This window comes from Aotus nancymaae, unplaced genomic scaffold (assembly GCF_030222135.1).
Source record: "Aotus nancymaae isolate 86718 unplaced genomic scaffold, 86718_ANA_hifiasm-v0.15.2.pri h1tg000004l, whole genome shotgun sequence".
Classification (NCBI taxonomy): domain Eukaryota; kingdom Metazoa; phylum Chordata; class Mammalia; order Primates; family Aotidae; genus Aotus; species Aotus nancymaae.
The window spans coordinates 13,038,452-13,062,583 of record NW_026988415.1 but is presented as its reverse complement, the minus strand read 5'-3'; the positions used below and the strand labels follow the sequence as shown (position 1 = coordinate 13,062,583).

The 24,132-nt window shown below is 41.4% G+C and overlaps 1 protein-coding gene and 1 long non-coding RNA gene across 2 annotated transcripts; both read left to right on the top strand.

Moving 5' to 3' along the window:
- The first annotated feature begins 1,887 nt into the window (after positions 1 to 1,887).
- Positions 1,888 to 5,825, top strand: LOC105730843 (uncharacterized). The gene is made up of 2 exons (XR_001110573.3): positions 1,888 to 2,057; positions 5,479 to 5,825. It is a non-coding gene; the product is annotated as an uncharacterized LOC105730843 (long non-coding RNA).
- A 5,454-nt stretch (positions 5,826 to 11,279) lies between these two features.
- On the top strand, positions 11,280 to 23,509 carry CD40LG (CD40 ligand). The gene is made up of 5 exons (XM_012472313.2): positions 11,280 to 11,543; positions 13,405 to 13,536; positions 17,535 to 17,592; positions 19,525 to 19,587; positions 22,069 to 23,509. Exons 1-5 carry the CDS (start codon positions 11,388 to 11,390, stop codon positions 22,443 to 22,445), a joined length of 786 nt encoding a protein of 261 aa, XP_012327736.1. The 5' UTR covers positions 11,280 to 11,387; the 3' UTR covers positions 22,446 to 23,509.
- Positions 23,510 to 24,132: the final 623 nt, after the last annotated feature.

Below are 24,132 nucleotides of genomic sequence, written 5' to 3'. Positions count from 1 at the left end.
GATTAAAGATAGGTAGGTGGATAAATAGATGATGGGTAGATATAGCTATAGACACATGTTTTTTACACAAATGACACATTCATTGTGGGGAAACTTCAAAAATATAGACAAGTTAAAGCAAAAAGATAAAGATACCCCAGAACCTATCATCCAGAGACAAGTCTTGTGGTACCTTGCAGACTTGTTTCTGTGTGCACATGTAGACGAGTGTACAGCATAATCAAAGAGCCATGCTGTCCCTCCGCTTGGCTGTGTGTCCTCTGCTGATGAGCATCTTTCTGCTCAGGTCATGATTGGAGCCGCATTTCAAAAGATGGGGCCAGCTTCTTCTACAGAAGTATTGTATTACTTTCCAAGGGCTGCCATAACAAATTGCCACAAACTGGGAAGCTTAAAATGACAGAAATGCATTCCTTTACAGCCCTGGAGGCCAGAAGTCTGAACTTGAAGGTGTTGGCAGGACTGTGCTTTCTCTAAAGGATCGAGGAGAAGGTCTTTCCTTGTTTCTTCCTAGCTTCTGATGGTTGCCAGCAATCCTTGATGTTCATGTGGCTTATAGACACATTTCTCCAATCCCTGCCTCTGTCTTTACATAGCTGTTTTCCCTCTGTTTGTCTGTGTCCAAATTTCCCTCCTATAAGATCACTAGTCATTGAATTACCACCCACCCTAATCCAGTATGAACTTATATTAATTTCACTAATTACATTTGCAAAGTATTTCCCAAAAAAGTCACGTTCACAGGTTCCACATGGACGTGAATTTGGGAAGGGGGATACTGTTCGACCCGGAACAGGTATCAACCCTACTGCTTATTTGAAACTGCTTCAGATGTGGTTGGCTCCCCTATATATGTTAGGGGAGAGGAAAGTCTCCATGCATCAGCCACCCTGTGATGAGGAGTACCGGGACATTCTGGTCCTCACAGTCAGAAAACATCTTGATGTCAAGAACAGGGGCTATTGAGTTCTATGTGGAAGTGCTCTAGTGGAAACTGTCCCAGGTCCACACTTACCAAGATGGCACAGTTCACCATGGGGCATTGTGATGAAGAAGGGTTCCCAACTCCATTTATTCACAGGGGAACACCTGTGCCACAATAGCTATCAAAGGTTGTGGTAATTGTTTTCCAATTGTCAATCTGCGGGCAAAAAATAACATCAGTGCACAGCATGGAGGGGAACCTTTAGCTACTACTCATAAGCACTCTGGGGACACTGACAACTTATTTTTACAAAACCGGAAGTAGACCGGGCACAGTGGCTCACACCTGTAATCCCAGCACTTTGGGATGCCAAGGCGGGCGGGTCACCTAAGGTCAGGAGTTCGAGACCTGTCTGGCCAACATGGCGAAATCCCGTCTCTACTAAAAATACAAAAATTAGCCAGGTGTGGTGGTAGGTGCCTGTAATCCCAGCTACTAAGGAGGCTGAGGTGGGAGAATTGCTTGAACCTGGAAGGTGAAGGTTGCAGTGAGCCGAGATTGAGCCATTGCACTCCAGCCTGGGTGACAAGAGTGGAACTCTGTCAAAAAACAAAACAAAACAAAAAAAACACTGGAACTATGGGAACATCCTGATCCTTCTAAGTCAGTAAATATACTTCTGTTCCAAAATGTATTTAACTGGCCCTAAATCTTTTGATAAAGCCCTTCTCTTTCACCCCTGTGGTACATCTTACCTTCTATTCAAATCCTACTATTAAACTATTTAACTGAATCTCTCCACCTCCTTTTACACCCTTCCACTCAGCCAGAAAAAAAAAAATGTTTCCTGTCCCTGGCGTTTCCTTAATCAGATGTAGACATGGCTGAATGTTCTTTGCTAGGCTGCTGAGTCAGAAGCCTGGACAGGCCAGCTTCAGTTTTAATGAGGTGGCTCAGGAAGGAAGTGCTAACAGAGATGGGTACACAGTGCAGTCAGTGGGTGGGAGCTGATGCTGGCTAGAAGAACTGAGTCTTCTGAGAGGCAGCTTGATTACTGGAAAAGACCACTGGGCTGGAAGTCAGGAGGCCCGGGCTAGTGTCAGCTCTGCCGCTAACATGCTGCATGACCATGGTAAGTCATTACCTTTCTCTGAGCCTCAGTGAGAAACAGTGGGGCTGGCCCCAGAAGACACTGTGGGAGAACTAGAAGTCTTCTGAATTAGGCCCACACTAAGAAGGCAGTCTCCTGCGAGGATACCTAGGAGATGAGTTAGAAGCAGAGGGCACATTTCACAAACAGCCCCCAAGGGGTTGTCAGGAACAGACCACAGGAAGAATCGGAGAGAGACTGCCCAAGCCTGGGGTCTGAACTGAAGAGGACACCCTGAAGGACAGCAGTTACAAGTTGGAAAGAGCGGGACAGAGAGCCCTGAATGAGTTAAGTCAAGAAGGATCAGGGTAGAGGCAAATTGCAGGGTGGGTGGGGAAAGGCTGTGGAAAGGGGTTTCTGGGCTGGAGAGCCAGGAGCTAGCCTACTAAAGTTCTGGAGCTCTAGGGGAAATGCAGAAGGCAGGCTGAGGCTGGGCTTGGCGGCTCATGCCTGTAATCCCAGCAGTTTAGGAGGCCAAGGTGGGCAGATCACTTGAGGCCAGAAGTTCCAGATCAGCCTGGCCAGCATGGTGAAACCCCATCTCTACTAAAAATACAAAAATGGACCAGGTGTGGTGGGGCATGCCTGTAATCCCAGCTACTCAGGAGGCTGAGACATGAGAATCACTAACTTGGGAGATGGAGATTTCAGTGAGCCAAGATCACCCCATTGCACTCTAGCCTGGGCGACACAGCAAGACTCTATCTCAAAAAACAAACAAACAAAACAAAACAAATGCAGGCTGAGACTAGAGCAAGGAAGTTTTAAAAAATGGACTAGAACCACACAGACAAGTCTTAAATGTTCAATCATGTCAGGCTGATATTTGAAGGAAAACAGGTGCCAACTATGTGCCCACCTGCAGAGCATGTCATCCCTGAGACCCTTCATCGTGGAAGAAAGGGAGATTTATTGTTCTATAAAGGCCTGATATTTCATGTTTCACATTACGGGCTGACTGGAGAACCTGAGGTGCTGTGCAGAGACCAGTGGAAGGCTTTGATCCCAAACGTGCAGTCCTAAGAGAAGAATGAGCCCATGATCTCCAGTCTGTTGGTCCTTCCACATGCTATTTCTTATACCTGGAATGTATTCTTTCCTCACCCAGAAAATTCCCTCAGGGCTTCCTCTTCCAGGAAATCTTCCCTGAGTCTCTCACCTCTTCATCCTCACTCCTCCTGCATGCTTCCAAAACCCCCTGCACTTCTCTATTGTGGGTGCTTACCCAGTGCACTGTGGTCTCCTCTGGCTTTTCTATCTCCTTAACTAATAGTTCTGTCTTTTGCATTTTGGATTCCCAGACCTATCAGAGAGCCTAATGCTTGCCAAAAGCTGGGAAAATATTTATTGAAAGGATATTGACTACTCAGTGTCAGCCACAAGGCCCCTCAGGAAGTCTTGCCATAGGAAACATCAATAGGAGAACCTTTTAGAATTATATAGAAAGGTGCTGTGGGGAATGTATGGATTTTTTTCTTCTTTTTTTTTTTTTGTCTAGACTAACAGCAGTAGGTGTTAGAGTCATACAAGTGTTATAAGCACATCCAAGAGCCCGCTTATGACTAGAAACTTCTTCTAGAATTTCCTTCAAAGCATGATTCTCCTGCTGTTCTTGGAGTGGGAAGTGAGTGGCAGGGATGAGGGAACAGCATCCTCCCTCTAGGATACAACTCAGGAGTTTTTACCTTAAAGCCAGGAAAAAAGTATCATTCACTCATTTTCCCTCAGATTCTAGGCCATTGACTGCTTTATAGACAGCCGTCTCTCCCTCAGTCTCTTTTCAGGCTTTTCCAAGAGGACACAGAGAACACTGATGAACATTTACTGTGCGAGGCATAGAGCAGGGAACCTTACATAATTTTCTCATCTGTTACTCAGGACACTATGAAGCAGGAACTATTATTATCCTTGATTTATAGAGCAACCAACTGAGGCACAAAAAGTTTAAATAATTTGCCTAAGACCCCACAGCAAGTGGAGCAGTCTGGAATATCTGCTACCAAATCTGACTATTTCTACCATTACCACAATCTGCCTCTCAGAAAGATTGCTGCACGCAAAGAATATTCCCTAGTCAGTTTAATGTTGCTATTATTTTTAAGCAATTAAAAAATTATTTTCTGAAATTATGGAAGATCTTGCCACCAAGGAGAATATACAGATGACAAATGCAAACATAATTCTACACCATTAGCCTTCAGCAAAATGCACATCAAAACCACAATGAGCTAATAGTACAGACCTATTAGAATAATTAAGAGAAATAACGTTGATGACATCAAATGCTAGTAAGAGAAGGAGCAACTGGAACTCTCAGTCAAAACTAATCTTTGTTTAATATAATCCATAGGTTGACAGAAAAAGAAATCTAATCTTTGGTGATAGAAGGCACAATAGTGGTTACCGTTGTGAGAAGTTGAGGTGATTAGAAGAAGACAAGGGAGGGGTCTTCTGAGATGCTAGTATAAATCTGCAATCTGGGTAATGATTACAATGAGTATGTTTATGAAAATTTATTAAGTTTATGACTTGTCTATTTTTCTGTGTGTAAAAGTTTGTTTCAATAAAAAGTTTGTCAAAAATAATTATTATGGTAAATTATAGTCATTGTAAAAATAATGTGAAGAGCACAAAAGGAATACAGCAAAAAGTAAAACTCTCCCCCTACCATGTCCCACTTTTACTTCTCGGTAGTAGCCCACTGTTACCTGCGTTTCTTGTCTAAGTTCAATGATAAATATAGCTTTTTTTTCTTACACAAATTGAGAGTGGAGTCAGATGTCCCACAAGACAGAAACAATGACTGGACATGTGCCAAGAAAGCTCACCTTGAGGACCTGGGATGGAGGTAGGCATTTGGTAGAAAGGGAGACTGAAGATTCTGGTCACACCATCAAAACTAATATCAGAAACCAGACCAACACTCCCAACATCCCCATTCCCAACCACACTCATCTATGCTGGAGATGATTATCCCCACCCCCCTCCTATGTTACTCTTCCTGAGCCATTGGAGTGCCAGAATAAACATAACCAACTAGAAGACTTCTGCAGAATGGAAAAGGACGGAAGATTCCAGACTAGAAAGGCCAAGGACAGCAGATAGACACTGAATGTTGAGAATTGTCAGTGGAGTGCTGCAAGTCAGGATGCAAAATTATGGCAGGTGTCTTTGCTTCTAGAGAGCCTTCGAAGATATGCCTTCTATCCCACCCACCCCACCCCATCCCCTGGGTGTGTAGATACTCCTCCTTCTTGTTCCTACAACATTCTGTTTTCACTTCTACAGTGGTGCATTTCACACTACTTATGATAATCTGTCTGCTCATGTATTGGTCAGCTTCTCTGAACTGGAAGCTCCTGGCAAAGCAATAACTATCATCTTTTTCTCTTTGTATCCCCAGGGTCCAGCTGAGCACCTGGCTAACAGCAGGCACTGAGTGAATGTTGATGTGAACAAATGAACTGATCCAAAGAAGTGTCTCCTAAAGTTGCTTCTTTCCAATTGAGCCAACAAATGCAATATTCTGAATGGAGGTAACGGAGATCACATCATCTTTAGCTTTCTGCCACAGATCCACATGAAGAATCCTACGTGCTGCAGCCAAAATCCTTAATGCTAGATAGAACTTTGCATTGGACACTTTAAAATGTGATGTCTGGCTTTGAAGAGAATGTATAACACACATAATTTACTGTGCATCAGTCTCACTAATGGAAAATAAACAACCCATAAATCATCTTTCTTCAAGGGTAATGTGTCTGGGTTAAAAATTGATTGGTCAGTGTTAAAATATATGTAAATTTTAGTCTTCCAGATCCCATGAAAATGTCTGTTAAAAAAAAAACTTTTAAAAATGAATAAGTACAAAGTTATTTGTCACAGCACTTAAAAATACCGTATGATTGGAAACAACCTAAATGTTCATCAATAGGGCACTAGATAAACAATTTATGGTACATCATCATTCGTGTAATGGGATACTATGAAGTTGTAAAAAAAAAAATAGAGAATAAAGAATTTGCTGACATAGAACAATCTCCAAAATACATTGTTAAGATGTAGAACAATGTGTTATATACTGCTGTGTGTTAAAAGGGTGAAAGAGAATGTCTATGTATTTGCTTAAATGTGCATAAAAGCATCCCAGGAAAATACATAAGAAACTGACAACACTGGTTAACAATGGAAGACTGAGAGGAAGAGAGGGGAAAAAGACTGCATTGTGTGCTCTTTCATTTACATTTTAGACCATGTGAATGTATTATTCAGTTAAAAATCAATGTAAAAAGGAAGAAACCACAACAACCATAGGAAATATGAAAAGGTGACATCAATGTGATATAAATTTTGAGAGATACCAAGAAGCAAGAAACACCATGAATTTGGGCTAACAGAAAGATCAGAGAAGTAAATATTGCAATTCAAGAAGTCGTAAGAGTGTGCTTTCCCAAAGAAGCATTAATCACAGAGTCAAAGAATGTGAAGAGCAGGGATGGGCTGTGAGGCAGTCATGGAAGAGTCACAGTGGAAACAGCTGGGACAAGTGGCCCTTTCCCTCTTTCTCCCATCCCCAAGTGCCTTGGCCCTCAGGCTAAAGTTGTCTAGAGAGGCCTCTAGGAAGAGTACTGAGCCCTCCACAGCAGATGGGAGGACAAAACCAAAAGGAAAACTAGTATCAGTCAATAGTGAAACCTTCTACAGGGCTCCACCCCCAGAGAAAAGCCCTCCTTACTTAATCAGTTGTGGGGGTCCCTGGTCTTCCTGCCTCTCCACCCACATAACCTAAAGGGAAGCCTGACTGTTGACATTTCCTACCCACTTAAACAGAACCCACAGTCAGCCCTCCCATTCCGGAGAGAGGTTTGTGGGGGAAACAGATAGATCAACACAATTGCAGAGGAAATTCATGCCATCTACCCATAATAACCAACACAGGTTTTCATTCACAAATATGACCAGACAACTAAAAATCATCAAGCATTTGAGAAAAACTAGCAACACAAATGAAAAGGACCAAACTAATCAAATGGGACTGAACAAGAGGAAAGAGAAAGAATTAAGGGAATTGAAGAAAATTTAAATACATTCTGACATATATTATCAGAAAAGCTAGCCAAGTGCTGTTCTCCCAGGTTAGAATATTTTGCAACCTCCTCTTCTTTTTCTTTAAAATAATAGTTAGTAATTGGGCAAAACTTACTAATTCCTTACAATCTCTCTGGAACCAAAGGTTCTGGGTTTTTATTTTTTTAATTATCTTTTTCCTCTAATAGCTAATGGTAGAAAAATCAGACAAGTCCATTATGATGTGACGTGGCAAATGCTATGATAGATTAAGCACAGAAGAGGTGGGGCATGGTGGTTCAAGCCTGTAATGCCAGCACTTTGGGAGGCTGAGGCATGTGGATCACCTGAGGTCAGGAGTTCAAGACCAGCCTGACCAACTTGGTGAAACCCCATCTCTACTAAAAATACAAATATTAGGCAGGCAGAGTGGGGCATGCTTGTAATCCCAGCTACTCAGGAGGCTGAGGCTGGAGAATCATTTGAACCCGGGAGGCGGAGGTTGCAATGAGTCGAGATTATGCCATTGCACTCCAACCAGGCGACAAAGCAAGACTCTGTTTAAAAAAAAAAAAAAATTAAGCATAGAAGAGAGCATCTTGCCAGCTGAGACGGAATATTTAACTTAAACATTAATAGATAAGACAGAAGGGAATCAGCCTGGGCACACGGATAGCATGAAAAGCACAGCACATTTCAGGAAATAAAACTGGCTTAAAATGCTTGATGCTTAGGATTGAACCTGAATGAGTCGTAGATGATGAGGAGAGAAATGTGGGCAGGGGTCAACTCATCTGCCGTGTTAAGAATCGAGACCCTTTCCTCTAGTCTACAGCTTCTCAGACATATTCAGGGAAAAGAACCTTTGGGAGGCCCTTCATACAACAAACAAAATACTGATATATTTAACTCATATGTACTGGAAATAATTTTCCAAGCAGAAACTATGACTGTGTTCTAGGTTATCAATAGAAAATCACAACCACAAGCATATTCACATCAAAAACAAACTGTTGAAGTATGATCCATTGCTTTTCTTATTTTTCCCTTGATATTTGCTACATATCAATCACCAGCTAGCAGAAAAGCAGTAGTAGAAAAGGGTGACCGAGGTTTAAGAAAATTCTATGTAAAAATAACTGAAAAATGAGACTTCAATTCACTAACTTAATTCTTTCTGTAAACTTAGAAAAAGATGGCCAATATTTGATTTTGGCTATAGGCACTTTCATGCACTCTTATAAATGCATACATTTCTTGGAAACTAAGTTTGATAAGCATTTCTTGATGTGTTAGGCAGCTGAGGACATTAAAAGGGAGCCCAGTCTCTGTTAGGGAGAGTCAGGCATGAGAGGTTCTGAGACAAAGGACTTCTGATACAAAACCAGAAATCAAGAAACAACTTAAACTGGGAAACTGGAAGGAGAGTCAATTGAGGCATTAGGTAGAGGACCAGGCAGAAGGATGGGAGAAAGAGAAGGCTTCAAGTATTCAGGTATAAGCAGGGTATTCTGGAGTCCGTTTCATTCTTGTTGAACATACCTGGGGCAGTATGTCAATATACTTCCTTGGGTCTGGGACAGAGTCTTAGGGGGTCAAAGCAGATCAGACAATATGGTCATTTATGAGATTTAGAATTAACATTCTGCTGTCAGTGTGAAAGATGGATGGGGTGGGACAGAAAGAGAAACAAGAAATTCAGTAGTCTACAAAAGAGAGTAAATATAGGCCTGAACTAAGATGATGAGAGGGGCCACGGAGAGAAGTAGTGGCAACCAAGATGGTTTTTGGAGGAAGAAGCCACTGGGATTGGGGCAATCTGGGGCAAGAGAGAGAGAAGAATCATGGATGGATCCCAGATCTCTGACTTGGGCAATTAGGTGGGTGGCAGGACCATTCACAGAGACATGGAGAACCTTAAGGAAGAGCAGGTCTGGATTGGAAGTAGAGTTGGGAGATAAATTAAGTTTGGAGCACACCAAATGTGAGGTGGCTTTGGGATAGCCAAGTAGAGATTTTCAGAGCTGTAAGCTGTACTTACAAGTCTGAAGTTCAGGGTTGCAGTTATAGATTTGGGATTATCACAATGAAGATGAGATTGAACCCATGAAAGTTCATGAAACCCATGAATCATCCAATGAAACCATGGAGAACTAGAAGAGAGGAGAGGAGATAAGAAGGGAGGAGGAAAGGAAATAGTGAGGAAAAGGAATACCAAAGTTTTAAGGGGTACAAAGAATAAAGAAGATCGCATGAAGAAGGATTCTGAGAGGCAGAAGCCATTAAGAATAGGGTGATATAGAATTCAAAGGGGGAGAGCATTCAGGAAGACGGCAACAGGATAATAGGTCAACAGAATAATAGAGAGGTCACTAAAAATAAACTCTAAGAAGAGTTCAGCCAAACTATTATTGAACTAATAATGGTGGGAGCAATTTCAAGGGAATATTGTGGGCAGAAGTCAGACTGTAGGAGGCTGGGGATCAAGAAGTGGAGGCAAGGAGGTTGGACAACAACCGGTTTTTCAAGTTGCTCACGTGAACAAATCCTGACATTGTCTGCATCTCTGTGATCCCTTCAGCATCCCCTCCCTTGGGTCTTGGCTGAGCTGATTGCAGAGCCCTTGCAGCTCTGGCATTCTCAAGTTGTGTAAAACTGGCTGTGCTGAAGTCCTTGAGCCCATTTTGGCTCTCATGATAATTTTCCTTCAGTGGAATTTTACTTGTCTAAGAACCAAAGTCTCTGACTTGACTGATCAAAGTATGTCACGTGCATTGAAGACATCTACTTGGCAGATGTAGTGAAAAGCTACATAGATCTGGGCCCAGGACAGGATGCTGGGGCGTGGGAGGAGAAGAAAGCAGGTGCTAACTATACAGACAGCATGCCTGTAAGAGCAGTTTTTACATTTCTTATTTGTGTCTCAAAACAATTTTATAGGAATCATCAAAGCGATTTTATCATGATTTCTAGACCAGGTTGGGATGTGAGGTAGGGATTTCCACAGCTGCTTTAGTTTGAAGGAAATCTGATAAGATGATGCGAAAGCCCTTCAGAAATGTGTAATACTACACACTTTGGTGATTCAATTCATTGTCAAAACTTTAGGTGTTTTTAATGTTGTTATTGTTCATTTGGTTTTTACCAACATGAGTTGGCAATTATTTGTAAAACTCATGTCTTAGGCTAAACAAATTCCAAGAAAATTCAGGATGAGAATTGTTTATTGCTTAATGTGTTTCAAATTTCTTCCATGCACATCTTTATTAGATCTTTACAGCAACCTATGGGATAAGCAAGACAGATGCAAGTGCCTCCTTTGGGTATAAGGAAACTGAGATCTAAACAGATGAAGTGATTTGCCCAAGGTTCATAACAATTTATTGGTAGAGCAAGGACTAGAATTCAGATCTCTTAACTGCAGCCTATTTTTCCTATTCTTAACCATTACATCAGCATCAACAATTATCTAATGGATTGGAATAGTGGACACAGGCAAATTGGCTATGTCAAGCCACTATTTTTACTTTAACTTCAATTCCAGAGTCCTGGCCTGATTTCCCTCAAGACCCTACTTACCTTTCCCTTCGAGAAATTTATTTTTCTTGCATTGTCTCTCCAACTAAATTTATTTAATAACCATCATCATGCTTTTTCCTTTATGCCATGTAGACTTGACCTGAAAAGCTGCCAGACTTTCATTGAGTTCAGCAATTAAAGAAGTAAAGTTTTAAGAAGCAATTAGTTAGTGGGACATCAGTCATAAAATCAATCCAAACTTTTGTTGACATATGTTTCTTTCCCCATATACCAGGTTCCCACTTGATGTTAGTAAGATTGAAATTGAAATCAGCCTATTGCTGGTGGATGAATTTGTCACTTTCCTTGAAACTGGTGAACCCAAAAAGTTAGACAGAGATAGGAAAATACTGCCATTGTCTGTTAAGAAGTCTATGACATTTCAAGGCAAGAATGAATATATGGAAGAAGAAACTTGTTTCTTCTTTACTAACAAAAAGGAAAGCCTGGAAGTGAATGACATGGGTATAATTAAAAAAAAAACAAAAAACCTTTACGTAACGTTTTTGCTGGGAGAGAAGACTACGAAGCACATTTTCCAGGAAGTGTGGGCTGCAACGATTGTGCGCTCTTAACTAATCCTGAGTAAGGTGGCCACTTACAGTCTTCTCATGCTGCCTCTGCCACCTTCTCCACCAGAAGATACCATTTCAACTTTAACACAGCATGATCGAAACATACAACCAACCTGCTCCCCGATCTGCGGCCACTGGACTGCCCGTCAGCATGAAAATTTTTATGTATTTACTTACTGTTTTTCTTATCACTCAGATGATTGGGTCAGCACTTTTTGCTGTGTATCTTCATAGAAGGTTGGACAAGGTAAGATGAACCACAAGCCTTTATGAACTAAATTTGGGGTCCTTACTAATTTGTAGGTTGGTTTGTTTTAGTTCTACCCAAATGATGGATGATGGTAGAAACCAAATAGAAGAATGGTCTTGTGGCATAATGTTTGTTGCCTAGTCAATCAAGTCTCATATTCTTGTCTCTGATTAGGATCTTGGGATCTGCAGTCAGACTGCCTGGGTTCAAATCTTGGCCCTGCCTATACCATCTCTGGTATCCTGGGGCAAGTGCCTTAGTTTCCACATCTGAGAAATGGAGATGGTAATGGTGTCCATTTCATAGATTGAGTTTAGCCTTGTAAAGAGCTTAGGAGAGTGCCTGATATATGGTAAGCACTGTATACGCACTAGTTGTAATTATTTGCTAAAGTTTTGCTTTAAAAGTAAGCTAATTGTATGGAGACAACTTTTTTCTTTTAAATTTCCAAGTAGGCAAGAAGAGCATCAATTTGATCTAAAAATTCATAGTGCTTCAGATTAGCATAGACATGGATAAGTCCTAGAATTTGCAGTCTTTTAGTAAAAGTAGCACTCTCTGTATAATTCTTCGTGAACACTGATTGTAGTTGCAAGATGCTCAGTTTCCCTCTGAGATGTTTTACATTTTCAAATGGTTAGACTTGCAGGAACAAAAGAGCAGAGTAACTTAGTAGGCTGTTTTGCATTCTTAGGAAAAGAAAACCATCAGGATTTATTTTGATTTCATGTATTTTTTCACTTCCACTGAGGAGTATAATTGGCTGTGTTGACAAAATACCAATCATAGATGTAAAGGAGAAAATTCATTAGTTTTCTGGCTGTTCCTAAAATTCTGGATGCAGGAACTGTGGCTGGAAAGCATCTGGATGATTGCACTTTATCAGGGATACTTGAGTGTCCTCTCTTAGGATGCAGACCTAGAATTAATGTCATGAGGTTTTTATATCAGGTTAAGGTAAGGCAGTAAGGGCTGAAGTTATCCACTGGGTTATCCAAACTTTAGGTTTCACTACTGAGAAAAGAGGAGGCTTCTGGTCTGGTTGGTTGTTTGTGTTTGGCCTGATGTGCTCTGTCAATCAGATGTCTGGACATAGGCTTAGCTTTTAAAGGGGCAATAGTGACCTGAGTAATCTGAAATTTACCATAGTATTTGCATGTGCTCTTAATGACCGCAAAAGCTGCCAGCTAACTGAATCTTGTTTTGAATCTAAAAAATCTACTCTTAAAGCCAGAAAATGGTACAAAATTATTTGATAATGCAAGTGAATTCTATACATTTAATTATTCTAAGACATTGGAAAAAAATATCTTGTTGCTTTGAGGATAAAAGGCTATTTCTTTAAAAATGCAAATGTTTTCTACAAATACTTAAGTTAAAAAGGGAGAGAGATGTAATTAGAACTCGTTAACTGACACCGCAAATTAACTTCTTTTTATAAAGCACTGCATCACAAACACTAAAATGAAGTGGGCAAATTAGCTCTGCAGAAAACTATTTTCTAGGCTGATGTTTATAATGACCAATCATTACTGGAGCAATGAGAAATGTGACAATTACAGAATATTGCTGCTTTAGTATGTTGAAAAAGTATGCATTTTGTAAGGAACATTTAGTAGAATAGCTCTGATTTCTACCTGGAGTTTCTGATAACATGACATCGTAATTGCTGGTTTTTATAGATTTTTAAACGGCAAATACAAAATAGCAATCAGCCAATATAATAACTTATTATTCCCCATTTATGCCCGAAAGTCCTCCTCCTGTTGATGCCATGGAAATGAATGTAGAGGCTAATACCATTAGCTGTATTCTCCTTCAGAATGACATTTATCATATCCATGTGGTTTCAAAATAGATAGAAGATGAAAGGAATCTTCACGAAGATTTTGTATTCATGAAAACGATACAGAGATGCAACACAGGAGAAAGATCCTTATCCTTACTGAACTGTGAGGAGATTAAAAGCCAGTTTGAAGGCTTTGTGAAGGTAAGGGGCTTAGTTGTTTGTAAAAGTGTCACTGAAATGTTTTACTACATTTGCTAGATCGGGCAACTGACAATGTCAATGTGTAAAGATTGGTTATAGACACAGACACACACACACACACACGTATATGCATGCATGAATACATACACACATATATGGCTGTGTGTATGTGTGTTAAGCATGCATACATACACATATACATGAGTGTGTGTGTGTTAAAAAAAACAAAGACACTCTCTGAGGAAAATATACCCTTAGGGGCACAGTCAGACATACTCATGAGCTTACAATATGCAGCTACCACTAGGCAAAATGATAAAATCCACCGAGCTTGGTTTTTGCATTTCTGTGTCTCCCCATCCAAACCTTTATTCTCTCCCACTGTGGACCCATGGTCTGATCCCCATTTCCCAGAGAAGCAATAGCCATGGACAGCTGCTGTGGCGGCAGACCGCAAGTGAAGGGACTCCTGAAGACTGGTAACAGTCTCTGGTGCTTCTCTGATGATGGAATTTTAGATATCCTGACAGTGAGATCTTTCCTTTATACTGGGGAGACAGGTGCGGGGAATAGGTAATAGACATTCTCAGTGCTGCTCAAACCAGACTCCATCTAATATCACTTGCTCATGAAGCCAGTCCACTCTATGGCCAGTCATGACCAGAGGCACAGAGGGTTCAAAGTCTTCTAGCCCAGCAGGCTGGTAACCAGCATGAAGTCACTGCAGTGACTATGGCTTATAATGGATACCCAAAACAAGAATTTTTAGAGCCTTTACATTAATTCCATTGTCACAGACACAGGATCTAAGGGCTCTTTCTCCTGAGGCAGAACATCAAGAGTTCTTTCTGCCTACGTCCCTCTGAAGACACTGAGTCAAATACCCTTGAGTCTCAGCTTACTTAGGGGTCATTTCTAGGGGGCAGCACTCCATATCGAGGACAGCGCTGGACCAGGTGGGTGGGTATCTGGGTAAACCAACAGGAATTAGTTCTCACATATAGATGATATGTAATGTAATAAAGGCATAAAAGGTTTAAGGTCTTATTTCTAATTGTATTCCTGCCCTCCTGTACTGTCACCAGGGTGTCATTTAATTCTAGTGAAGATTCTAACACCTTATGCCTGAGTCACCTACGGGTGTCAGAATGCGGCTTAAATCCGGTGCTTGCTTTCAGGTTCTTTACATTAATCTAGGCTTTAGATGAAACTTCTAAGCCCTTTCTTTGCAAGACTGGCCAGCTAGGAAAATGATTTGAGTTTCTTCGGTTCTTCAAGGATTTGGGCCAGTATTACAGAGTATTGAACGGTGTTATGAATTTAAATATGAATAAAGACAATTTCAAAATGATGGTGAATAATCCAAATAACAGACTGAATGTGCTTGACTGTGTGACTTTGGGTAAATAACTTCACCTTTCTGGGCCTCAGTTTTGTTATCTATAACATGAGAAGACAGGTTATCTGTAAGGACACTATCAGCTCTGACATTCTATAATTATGTGATAAGCCTTCAGTTCCCTCCAATGGCAGTGAGAGAGGCTTGTCAGTCACCCTCATTTCTTACAGAGACTTTTACGGTTGAATTGCCAATTCCTCATATCATTATTTCAGGTTGGGTATGTATGTAAATCTCCCAAAATCAGCTACCAAGGATAGGAATAAGGTCAGTTTGGCCTCCAGGCTTATGCCCGCATGAAAAAAGCGACAGCTTCAAAGTTTCATATTCTTAAAAGGCAGATCTTCTCAGGCATGTCAGCCAGGGCTCCAGGGATCTCCTCCTTACATGCAACTGAAGGAGGCCCCTTGTGTCTACTGCAGCAGGTGTGGAACCTTCGTCAACACCATCTATACCTAGCATTATGCACAATGAGTAGATAGAGTTCTCCAGCTGTCCAATCCTCCCCGTATGACGGATCCTCTTTCCAATACCCTTTCCCCCAAATTTCTCACTCTAAAACAATATTTTAGACTTCGAAAAAATCTCAATAGGCTAATTATAGAATAGCTCCAGATTGGATTCATATTTACTCAGCTAATGTTAGCAGGCTTTTTTTTCGGGGCCACAGTCTGGCTGCACCAAAGCAACCTCAAATTTGAATTTGGGGTCTTTATATCATAGGGCTTGATGGGGTCTTAGAAGTCATCAGATCCAATTCTTAATCCAGAACGTTAGTCTTCTCTCCACATCCTAAGTGGTCATCCAATCTCTGTTTGAACATCTCTAGTGACAAGGAACTCATTATCTTTGGAGGCAGGTAGCACGAATCTGTCACTTTGGGAGAAAGATGGTATTCAGGGCTCAAGTGAGGGTAAGCAGAGGTATCATTTTGAATAGTATAATTTCATATTAAAACTTACAACCCACCCCACCGCTGCTAGAATATTCAGTTCCATGATTATTTGCCCACCAATGCCTGCGAGGTCTTTGAGAGAGTCAAAGCACTTCTGTTTCAAGGTAAAGGGCAACCTGTCCATACCTGCCACATGTAACTCTCACTAAGAAAGAAATAACTTATTCCGGATTTTCTGAAAGTCCACTTTAAAAAGTATTTCAATTGAGGTGGGGAGTGAAGCAAGGAAAAAAAAGGCTCTGGGGATTGTGGCTGGGGGAAAGTTCACGGAAAGGCTAGGCTGGGCTCATGAAACACAAGCTTTGCTGACTTCATGTTTTCATGTTGGCCAGGCCTCAACACCAATGCAACCACTTAGCCTAAAAGTATCTCGACCTCAATCATCACACTCTACTTTTTGAAAAGACACTAAATAGTCATTTGTTTACTTGTGATCTCACAAACATTTTCCTGTCACTGCATCTTCACAGTGCCGCACTTCAGCTCAAATGGAAAGTTGAAGCTCTGGGGCCCGTGTGAGCGTTCTGAGGCTCAGGTTCCCCTGGAGGCTCTACGACCTACACCCTTAAATCTGGCAACTGAGCTGAGTCTACAGCAAGGCACTTAACAGTGACAACACAAATTCCTTCTGGGGGAGGAAAGAAAAGGAAGGGTCCTGTAGACAACAGATTCCAAGAGTGGGAAAGACCAGAGGACTTTGATTATCATAAGATGTAAAAATACTGCTGTCTTCTTCCCTTGTATTCAGAAGATAGACAGATGTAATAAGCTAAGCCCAGCCTGTGAATGTCATCTCACAATTTCCACTCTTGGGTTAAACCTCGACTTCTTTGGGTGACCTCATACTGACCAGTTAAGCCCTCCAGGCCTTTTGTTCAGTCTCTTTAAAATGGAAGCAATAGCCTTGATTATCTTCCAACCTATGTTGATGGACGTTCCTGTTAGCTTCTTTAAATATCTCTAGCCTTCCTTCAGTTTATAAGTGAAAAGAAACCTTTTAAAAAGTGTCGCATTTGCCTTTGAACATCAGCACCATTGGGAGATGACCTGTGTTTCCTCAATGCTGATTATTCTAAATAAATACAATGCAACTGTCAACAAGAGAATCTCTTCAACCCATTGAAAGGGATAACAAAATTAAAAATGTCGGGAGGTCTTTTCATAGTCTGTGATTTCTCTCCCAAGGTCAAACTTACTGTTATCTTTTCTTACAAGATTTCAGAAATTGTATTCTAAGAGATACACACCATGATTTATGTTTAATAATATTCCATATACCAGTTCCCAGGGTAGAATCATCTCCCCATTCAACATATTTGTCAATATCTGTCAAAGCCAGGGAGTTTGGGTCATAGGAAGGGTCAGGATCACAGCCTCTGGTCTGGAGAGAGCACTGGAATGGAGATAATAGGCCTGGATTTTACTTCCAGATTCTCCCTTGGGCTTTCTGGGTTGTTGGCTCATCTGTCAGAGCCATGGACTCCCAATTGGTATGATGGAATTAATGACAGGATCTGAGTCTATATGATAATCCTCACCAGAAACAGACAACAGAGTAATGACAGATGCCAAACAAATGATAACTTTAAAACCCCACAGCAGAGCCCCTGTCAAAATAACCTCTTGCAATGATTCTTATTTTAGGATATAATGCTAAACAAAGAGGAGAAGAAGAAAGAAAATAGCTTTGAAATGCAAAAAGGTAGGCTTGCTATTTACTAATTTCTATGAACATCTAAAAACTAAAAGGAAGTTTTATTTAGTCTGATCATATTGAACAACCCAGTGTTGTTGAGTCAAGGAACTTTTAGCCCTGGAAATAAAACAGGAACACAATTGTCAAATTGACACCTTCTCTGGTCCCTGTGACTTGGAAAGGCTTTGTACGTATATATTTATGAAAAAGGATATGTTCCTTTAATGCCAATGATACCAAATCTGAAGAAATCCCATTATGTTCAATACCTTAATTGAAGCAACCATGCAGCCTGGTACCACCTACAGTGGAATGAGATGACAGGAAAGTCATCATTCGGTAACAGTGGCATTCATCACTCATTGATAACCATTTTTCATGGGGCACAGTGGCCGGTGGAGCCTCTGGGATCAAGGAGTGACAGTGTCACAGTGTTCTATTATTTGCCCTGTTCTTAAAGTCAGAGCATCCTGAACATCTCAGGGTTGGAAGACACCTTGATGGTTCTCAAATCCAGCACCATCCCCACAACACAAATCTTCTTCACAATAGCGCTAACCGTCCAGCGCTGATCAAACATGTCTCGGGATGAAGCACCTTACACCTCATAAGGCAGCCTGATCCATCTTTGAATGGCTCTAATACTACTAAGATTACTATACTACTTGAGAGAAGTCTTTCCTCCTCAAGTTAAACTTTGTTCCTATAATTTACACTTACTGGTCCCGGTTCTGCTCTTTGAGGCCATAGTAAACAAAGTATAATTGCTCTCCTCCCCAGCAGCTGTCCAGATATGGAAGACAGCAATCATGGCCACCAAGGCACGACTGAGCTTTTTCTTCTCCAGGCTAAAGATCCCTGATAGCTTCCACTGTTCCTCCTATGACCCTTTCCAGGCTCTTTCCTCCGACATTAATCTCCTTTTCTTGGACACACTAACTTTTCCCTTTTTCTTTAAGAATGTGGTAACCCAAACCAATACAATAATGCCTGAAGCGACTTTAGCAGCAGATTATGGGAAAGAGGGAGTGTTGTTAGAGAGAATATTATATCACAAAGTTGATGAACATGATGTTATGGCTTCTGCAAATTTAATACACACAAAGACATACATCACACAGAGATAAAGATACTATTTTCTGAGGCAAAGAGAGTACTCAGATCTTGCCTTAACTGTTGCTCTGGATGCTAAATGGTCATCGGACTTCCATGAAGGTTTTATCTTCAGAATGACTGCAAGATATGTTGCGTAGTGGTAGCATGCTGTCTGTTAATTACAGAGAATTCTGAGGAAACAGTTTATGCAGATGCTGTCTGTAAGTCTTCAGGAAAATGATAACATTAACCAAACTGGTCATTTAGGTCATGCAATTTGACTCAACGTTTATACGGCACTTACAAAGTACCCAACATCAGGCTCATAACTGGACAAAAAGAAATTTCCACACAGCCTCCGCCCTTAGCAGATTGGCACATCTCATCAGGGAGCAGGGCTTTAAAACGAGAAATAATTAAACATAGATACAATAGTTCAGCCAGTTGCTTGACCAAATCAGAAACTGTAAGAATCTTACTAAGTGTACAGACTTTGGAGCACACTAAAATCCACAATGTATGGGAGTTGTGCCTAAAAGCAAGATTCACGGTATGTTTAACGAAGTCCAGTGTTTTTAGCCTGTGTCAATGTATGGAAAATGGAATCGAGTACTGATTAACTATTAGGAGAATGAGATCAATGGAAATAGCCAATTCAATTACTCAGATATTAGAAACCAACTTTTCCTTCAGTGGGAGGGATTTCAGACCATTTTATCCTTCCTTTTACATAACCTATTTTTGCACAATCTCTATTACACAGTTGTGGAACTGGACCAAATAGTTTTGTGGGCAGTTTTTGCATTACCTTAGCCTGACAGATTGTTGTTGGTTTTATTTCAGGCGATCAGAATCCTCAAATTGCAGCGCATGTCATAAGTGAGGCCAGTAGTAAAACAACATCTGGTAAGTCACACAGCATCTGAGCAGTAGCCACTCAAGGGGAAAGGCTGGGATGCCGAAGTCATGTTACCTAATGGTTAGACTCCTCTTTTCCCCTGGGACCCAATTTACAAACCTACCCCTATACTTCTCCTATTCCCTTCTTTGTCTTCAAAGTGAGTTCAAATGCACAGATGGGACTTAGAAGGACAAAAGGAGGTGGAATGCAATCTCGATGTTCTCATTATGTTCTTGCTCAGTGGCTGATTCTAAATGATGAATTACTGGGTGGAGGGATCATTATTTGACAACGTAGAAGAGATGGCAGGTAGTGACCTCCTGACTGGGAGCATCCCTCCTCCTAACCCCTCTTCACTGTGTGGAAATGGGCCTTGTGAGTTATTTCCTGCCATCTGTCAATCCCTGTATGATTAAGCTCAGCCTCACTGAGGCCAACCTCAGGGAAATTAAAGGTAAAATCATTCTGTAAAGATCAATAGGTGCCAAGACGTTAGATTTTCCAATGAAGTAACAGCAGACGACATATTGTGATCTTTTCAACTTTGAACGATTTTATTTCCATATACGTTCTGCCACCATTCTAGCCTTTAGATATTTTTTTTCCCAAATGCATACCTTGCAATAACTGATGCCGGAGATTATGTCGTATCTGATAAATGGATGGAAACATGCACGCTAACGTAAAGTTCCCCATCAACATAAAGGCAAGAGCGTCAGAGGAGTCTTTGAAAAATTCAACAGAGTACTCCGGAATGGAGTTGTTCTAAACAGTGTGTGTGTGTGTGTGTGTGTGTGTGTGTGTGTGTGTGACCGAGAGAGAAACAGACACAGACAGAGAGAGAAGACACTTCTTCATCTGTGAAGTGGCTTGGGCTTCTCAGTGGGTGTAACACATGGACAGTTATCATTATCGTATATAATGATAGTAGAAATCATATATAACGGCAGAAAGTGATGCTGTTAAGTGCTGTACAACTGTAAGGTGACACTATGTAGTTTACTTCACCACGGCTTAGATGTCAAAAGAGTGATGTAAAGTCCCTCATTAATATCAGTTAGTTGCACAATATTTAATAATTTTGTCAGGTACCCCTTCTCTCTGCTGGATTGGATGACAACAACAGATAAATCTCCTAGAAGAATAGCTTCCCACTGGTCTTTTTTTCACCTCTAAACCCTTGGTCTTGGATATATTTATTGGAGCTCAGATTCTCCCAAAAGGCTCATAATGGATATCAGCCCTATAATATCACACTCTGCAACCCAATAGGTTTGCAGGGGATCAGGTGGGAAGACAATGCCATTCCACCCCCACCCCAGTCCCAAACCTCTTCCTCCTACCTAGCCATGCTACTAATATCTTGCCCTACATCCCACACCAAGGACTAAAATTAGCTAAGGAGCTACCAAAGTAAACTTATTGAACTAAAAGTTTAAGAACCTGCCTTTTTTTCTCAATAAAATGGTTCAAAAGAGCACATATTCTAATGAAGCATTGTTTCTGGAGTGGTCTGGAGGGCTCAGATCTGTCAGGAATTTCAGGATGCCTTCCTATTAGTAAAGGGTGAGTCTTAGCAGGTGGGATCTTGTGCCCTGATAGACATAAGGCTATAGAATAGGAATTATTTAAAAAAAAAAAAAAAAAAAAAAGCTCAAGGAAGCAAACACATCAGTACTTTCTCTTCTCCTCAACCCTCACCCTCATCAGTCAGTCTAGCTTTCTGTGGGAGCTGAGATTTGAAGTCGGGTGCACACACTACTTTGAACCCACTCAACATCACAGCCGAGAAGATGGCACACTGTTGGTGGGTACTCTGGCTTAGCCACAAGAATACAGGTACTTTCAAGTTGGTGGCGCCCACTACGATGGGAGATCAAAACATACCGTGAAATGAACACACAGTTTATTTTCATACTTCCTTGCCTAATTTTAGTCCTTGCTGGGGGAGGCAGGTCAGGTTTGCAACAGCATGATCAGGTAGGAAGAAATAGGGTCTTTTCTCTGTGCTAAGGCTGAGCTAGGTATACTGACAACACTTTGACTTTGTAAAATTCAAGGAAGCAAGGTATTCATGTTAATATTAGCAAAAGTTTTGTCTGAGTAATTTGTTATGCATAATTTATGATGTAGAATTTTGAAAACATTTGTACCTTCTTAAGTCCAAGGCAAATTGGCTATAAGAACTCTAACGAGAGAAAGAAACTCACCGTGATCTCTTACTTTATTTAATCTTCACAAGTCTCTGAAATATGCTCTAATATGAGCCCCATGTTGCAGATGAGGAGTGAAGCTCGGGGAGATTAAGAGACTTGCCTAAGCTTGAGTAGAGCCTGGATTAGAACATGGCTCTGAAGCCCATGGAAGGGGCCTTGAGAAGCTATTCCCATACCAAGCCAGTATCCAACATTAAGCTATACTTTTTGTCAGAATGTGAACTATGCTCTGCTTCACCTCACCACAAACTTTTCCTCTCTTTGTAACAGTGCTACAGTGGGCTGAAAAAGGATACTACACCATGAGCAACAACTTGGTAACCCTGGAAAATGGGAAACAGCTGACCGTTAAAAGACAAGGACTCTATTATATCTATGCCCAAGTCACCTTCTGTTCCAATCGGGAAGCTTCGAGTCAAGCTCCATTTATAGCCAGCCTCTGCCTAAAGCCCCCCAATAGATTCGAGAGAATCTTACTCAGAGCCGCAAATACCCACAGTTCTGCCAAACCTTGCGGGCAACAATCCATTCACTTGGGAGGAGTATTTGAATTGCAACCAGGTGCTTCGGTGTTTGTCAATGTGACTGATCCAAGCCAAGTGAGCCACGGCACCGGCTTCACGTCCTTTGGCTTACTCAAACTCTGAACAGTGGAACAGTGTCACCTTGCAGGCTGTGGTGGAGCTGACGCTGGCAGTCTTCATAACACAGCACAGCAGATAAGCCCACCCCCTGTTAACTGCCTATTTATAACCCTAGGATCCTCCTTATGGAGAACTATTTATTATATACTCCAAGGCATGTAGAGCTGTAATCAGTGAATTACAGGTCACATGAAACCAAAACGGGCCCTGCTCCATAAGAGCTTATACTTCTGAAGCAGCAACCCCACTGATGCAGACATCCAGAAAGTCCTATGAAAAGACAAGGCCATTACGCAGAGGTTGAATTCTGAGTAAACAGCAGATAATTTGCCAAGTTCAGTTTTGTTTCTTTGCGTGCAGTGTCTTTCCATGGATAATGCATTTGATTTATCAGTGAAGATGCAGAAGGGAAATGGGGAGCCTCAGCTAACATTCAGTTATGGTTGACTCTGGGTTCCTGTGGCCCTGCTGGAGGGGGCCAGGCTCTAGACTTTAGAATGTCTAACACAGTGGAGACCCGAAAACCCTGCCCTGCCACCCACTCAGACAGTTATTCATTCCCTTTTAATCTCTCTCTCTCTCTCCATCTCTCTCTTTCAGTCTCCCTCTCTCTCTCTCAACCTCTTTCTCCTAGTCTCTCTCTCCCTCTGTCAGTCTCTTTTTTCCCCAGTTTCTCTTCTTAATCTCTCTACCTCTGTCTCTCTGCCTTTCTCTCTCTCTCCATCTCTCTCTCTCTCCCCGTCTCTGTCTCTCTCTCTGTCTCTCTCGCACTCTCTCTCTCTCTGTCTCACACACACACATACACACACACACACACACACACACACACACACACGAGTTAGGCTGTTGCTAGTCAGTTCTCTTCTTTCCACCCTGTCCCTATCTCTACCACTGTAGATGGGGGTGAGGAGTAGGGAGTGCGACCCTGAGCCTGCCCACTCCTCATCACGAAATGACTGTATTTAAAGGAAATCTGTTGTATCTACCTGCAGTCTCCATTGTTTCCAGAGTGAACTTGTAATTATCTTGTTATTTATTTTTTGAATAATAAAGACCTCTTAACATTATTGGTGTTGTCTGAGTACCTAAAGCTCTCAGCCAGGTTGGGGGAAGAGGAAGCATTTGGAGGAAATTTTCCCAACCTTTGTGATGTTTTCATAAACTGTTCTTAAGCTACTTACATCGTAAAATATCTCGGTGGCGGCACATTTTCTAGAAGTCTGTGACAGCCTTTGACGGATGATGTGCTAGCCCATTCAGTGAAAAGCAATCTAGGTCTTTATTTCCAGCTTAAAAGTTGCAGGAGATTGATAGAATTTTTTTTTTTTATTAATCACAGCCAAGTGGGCTGGACGGGGCGTCTTTAAATAAGAAGCGGTGGTATGTCTTATTAATAGCTGTCTAGGTGGTTCCACTTAGGCAAGAGGAAATGGAGCTGGGAAACCTAAGGGAAAGTATTGGCCCCACAGTTTTCCACTGAAGTCAATGGAGCCATTTCTTGTCACCTCCAACAGAGGAATTTTTCATGTAAGAAACCCAGAGTGGTATGTTCACCTCTACTGATAAAGTCCTACCTGCTCACTGTGGGCTATCTCCCTGGCCTCATGGTTTTAACTTAGCAGCAGCTTCAAGCCACTAATGCCATGCCTTTTGTTCTCAACTGTCTTCTAAAATTTGCCTGCACCTCGTA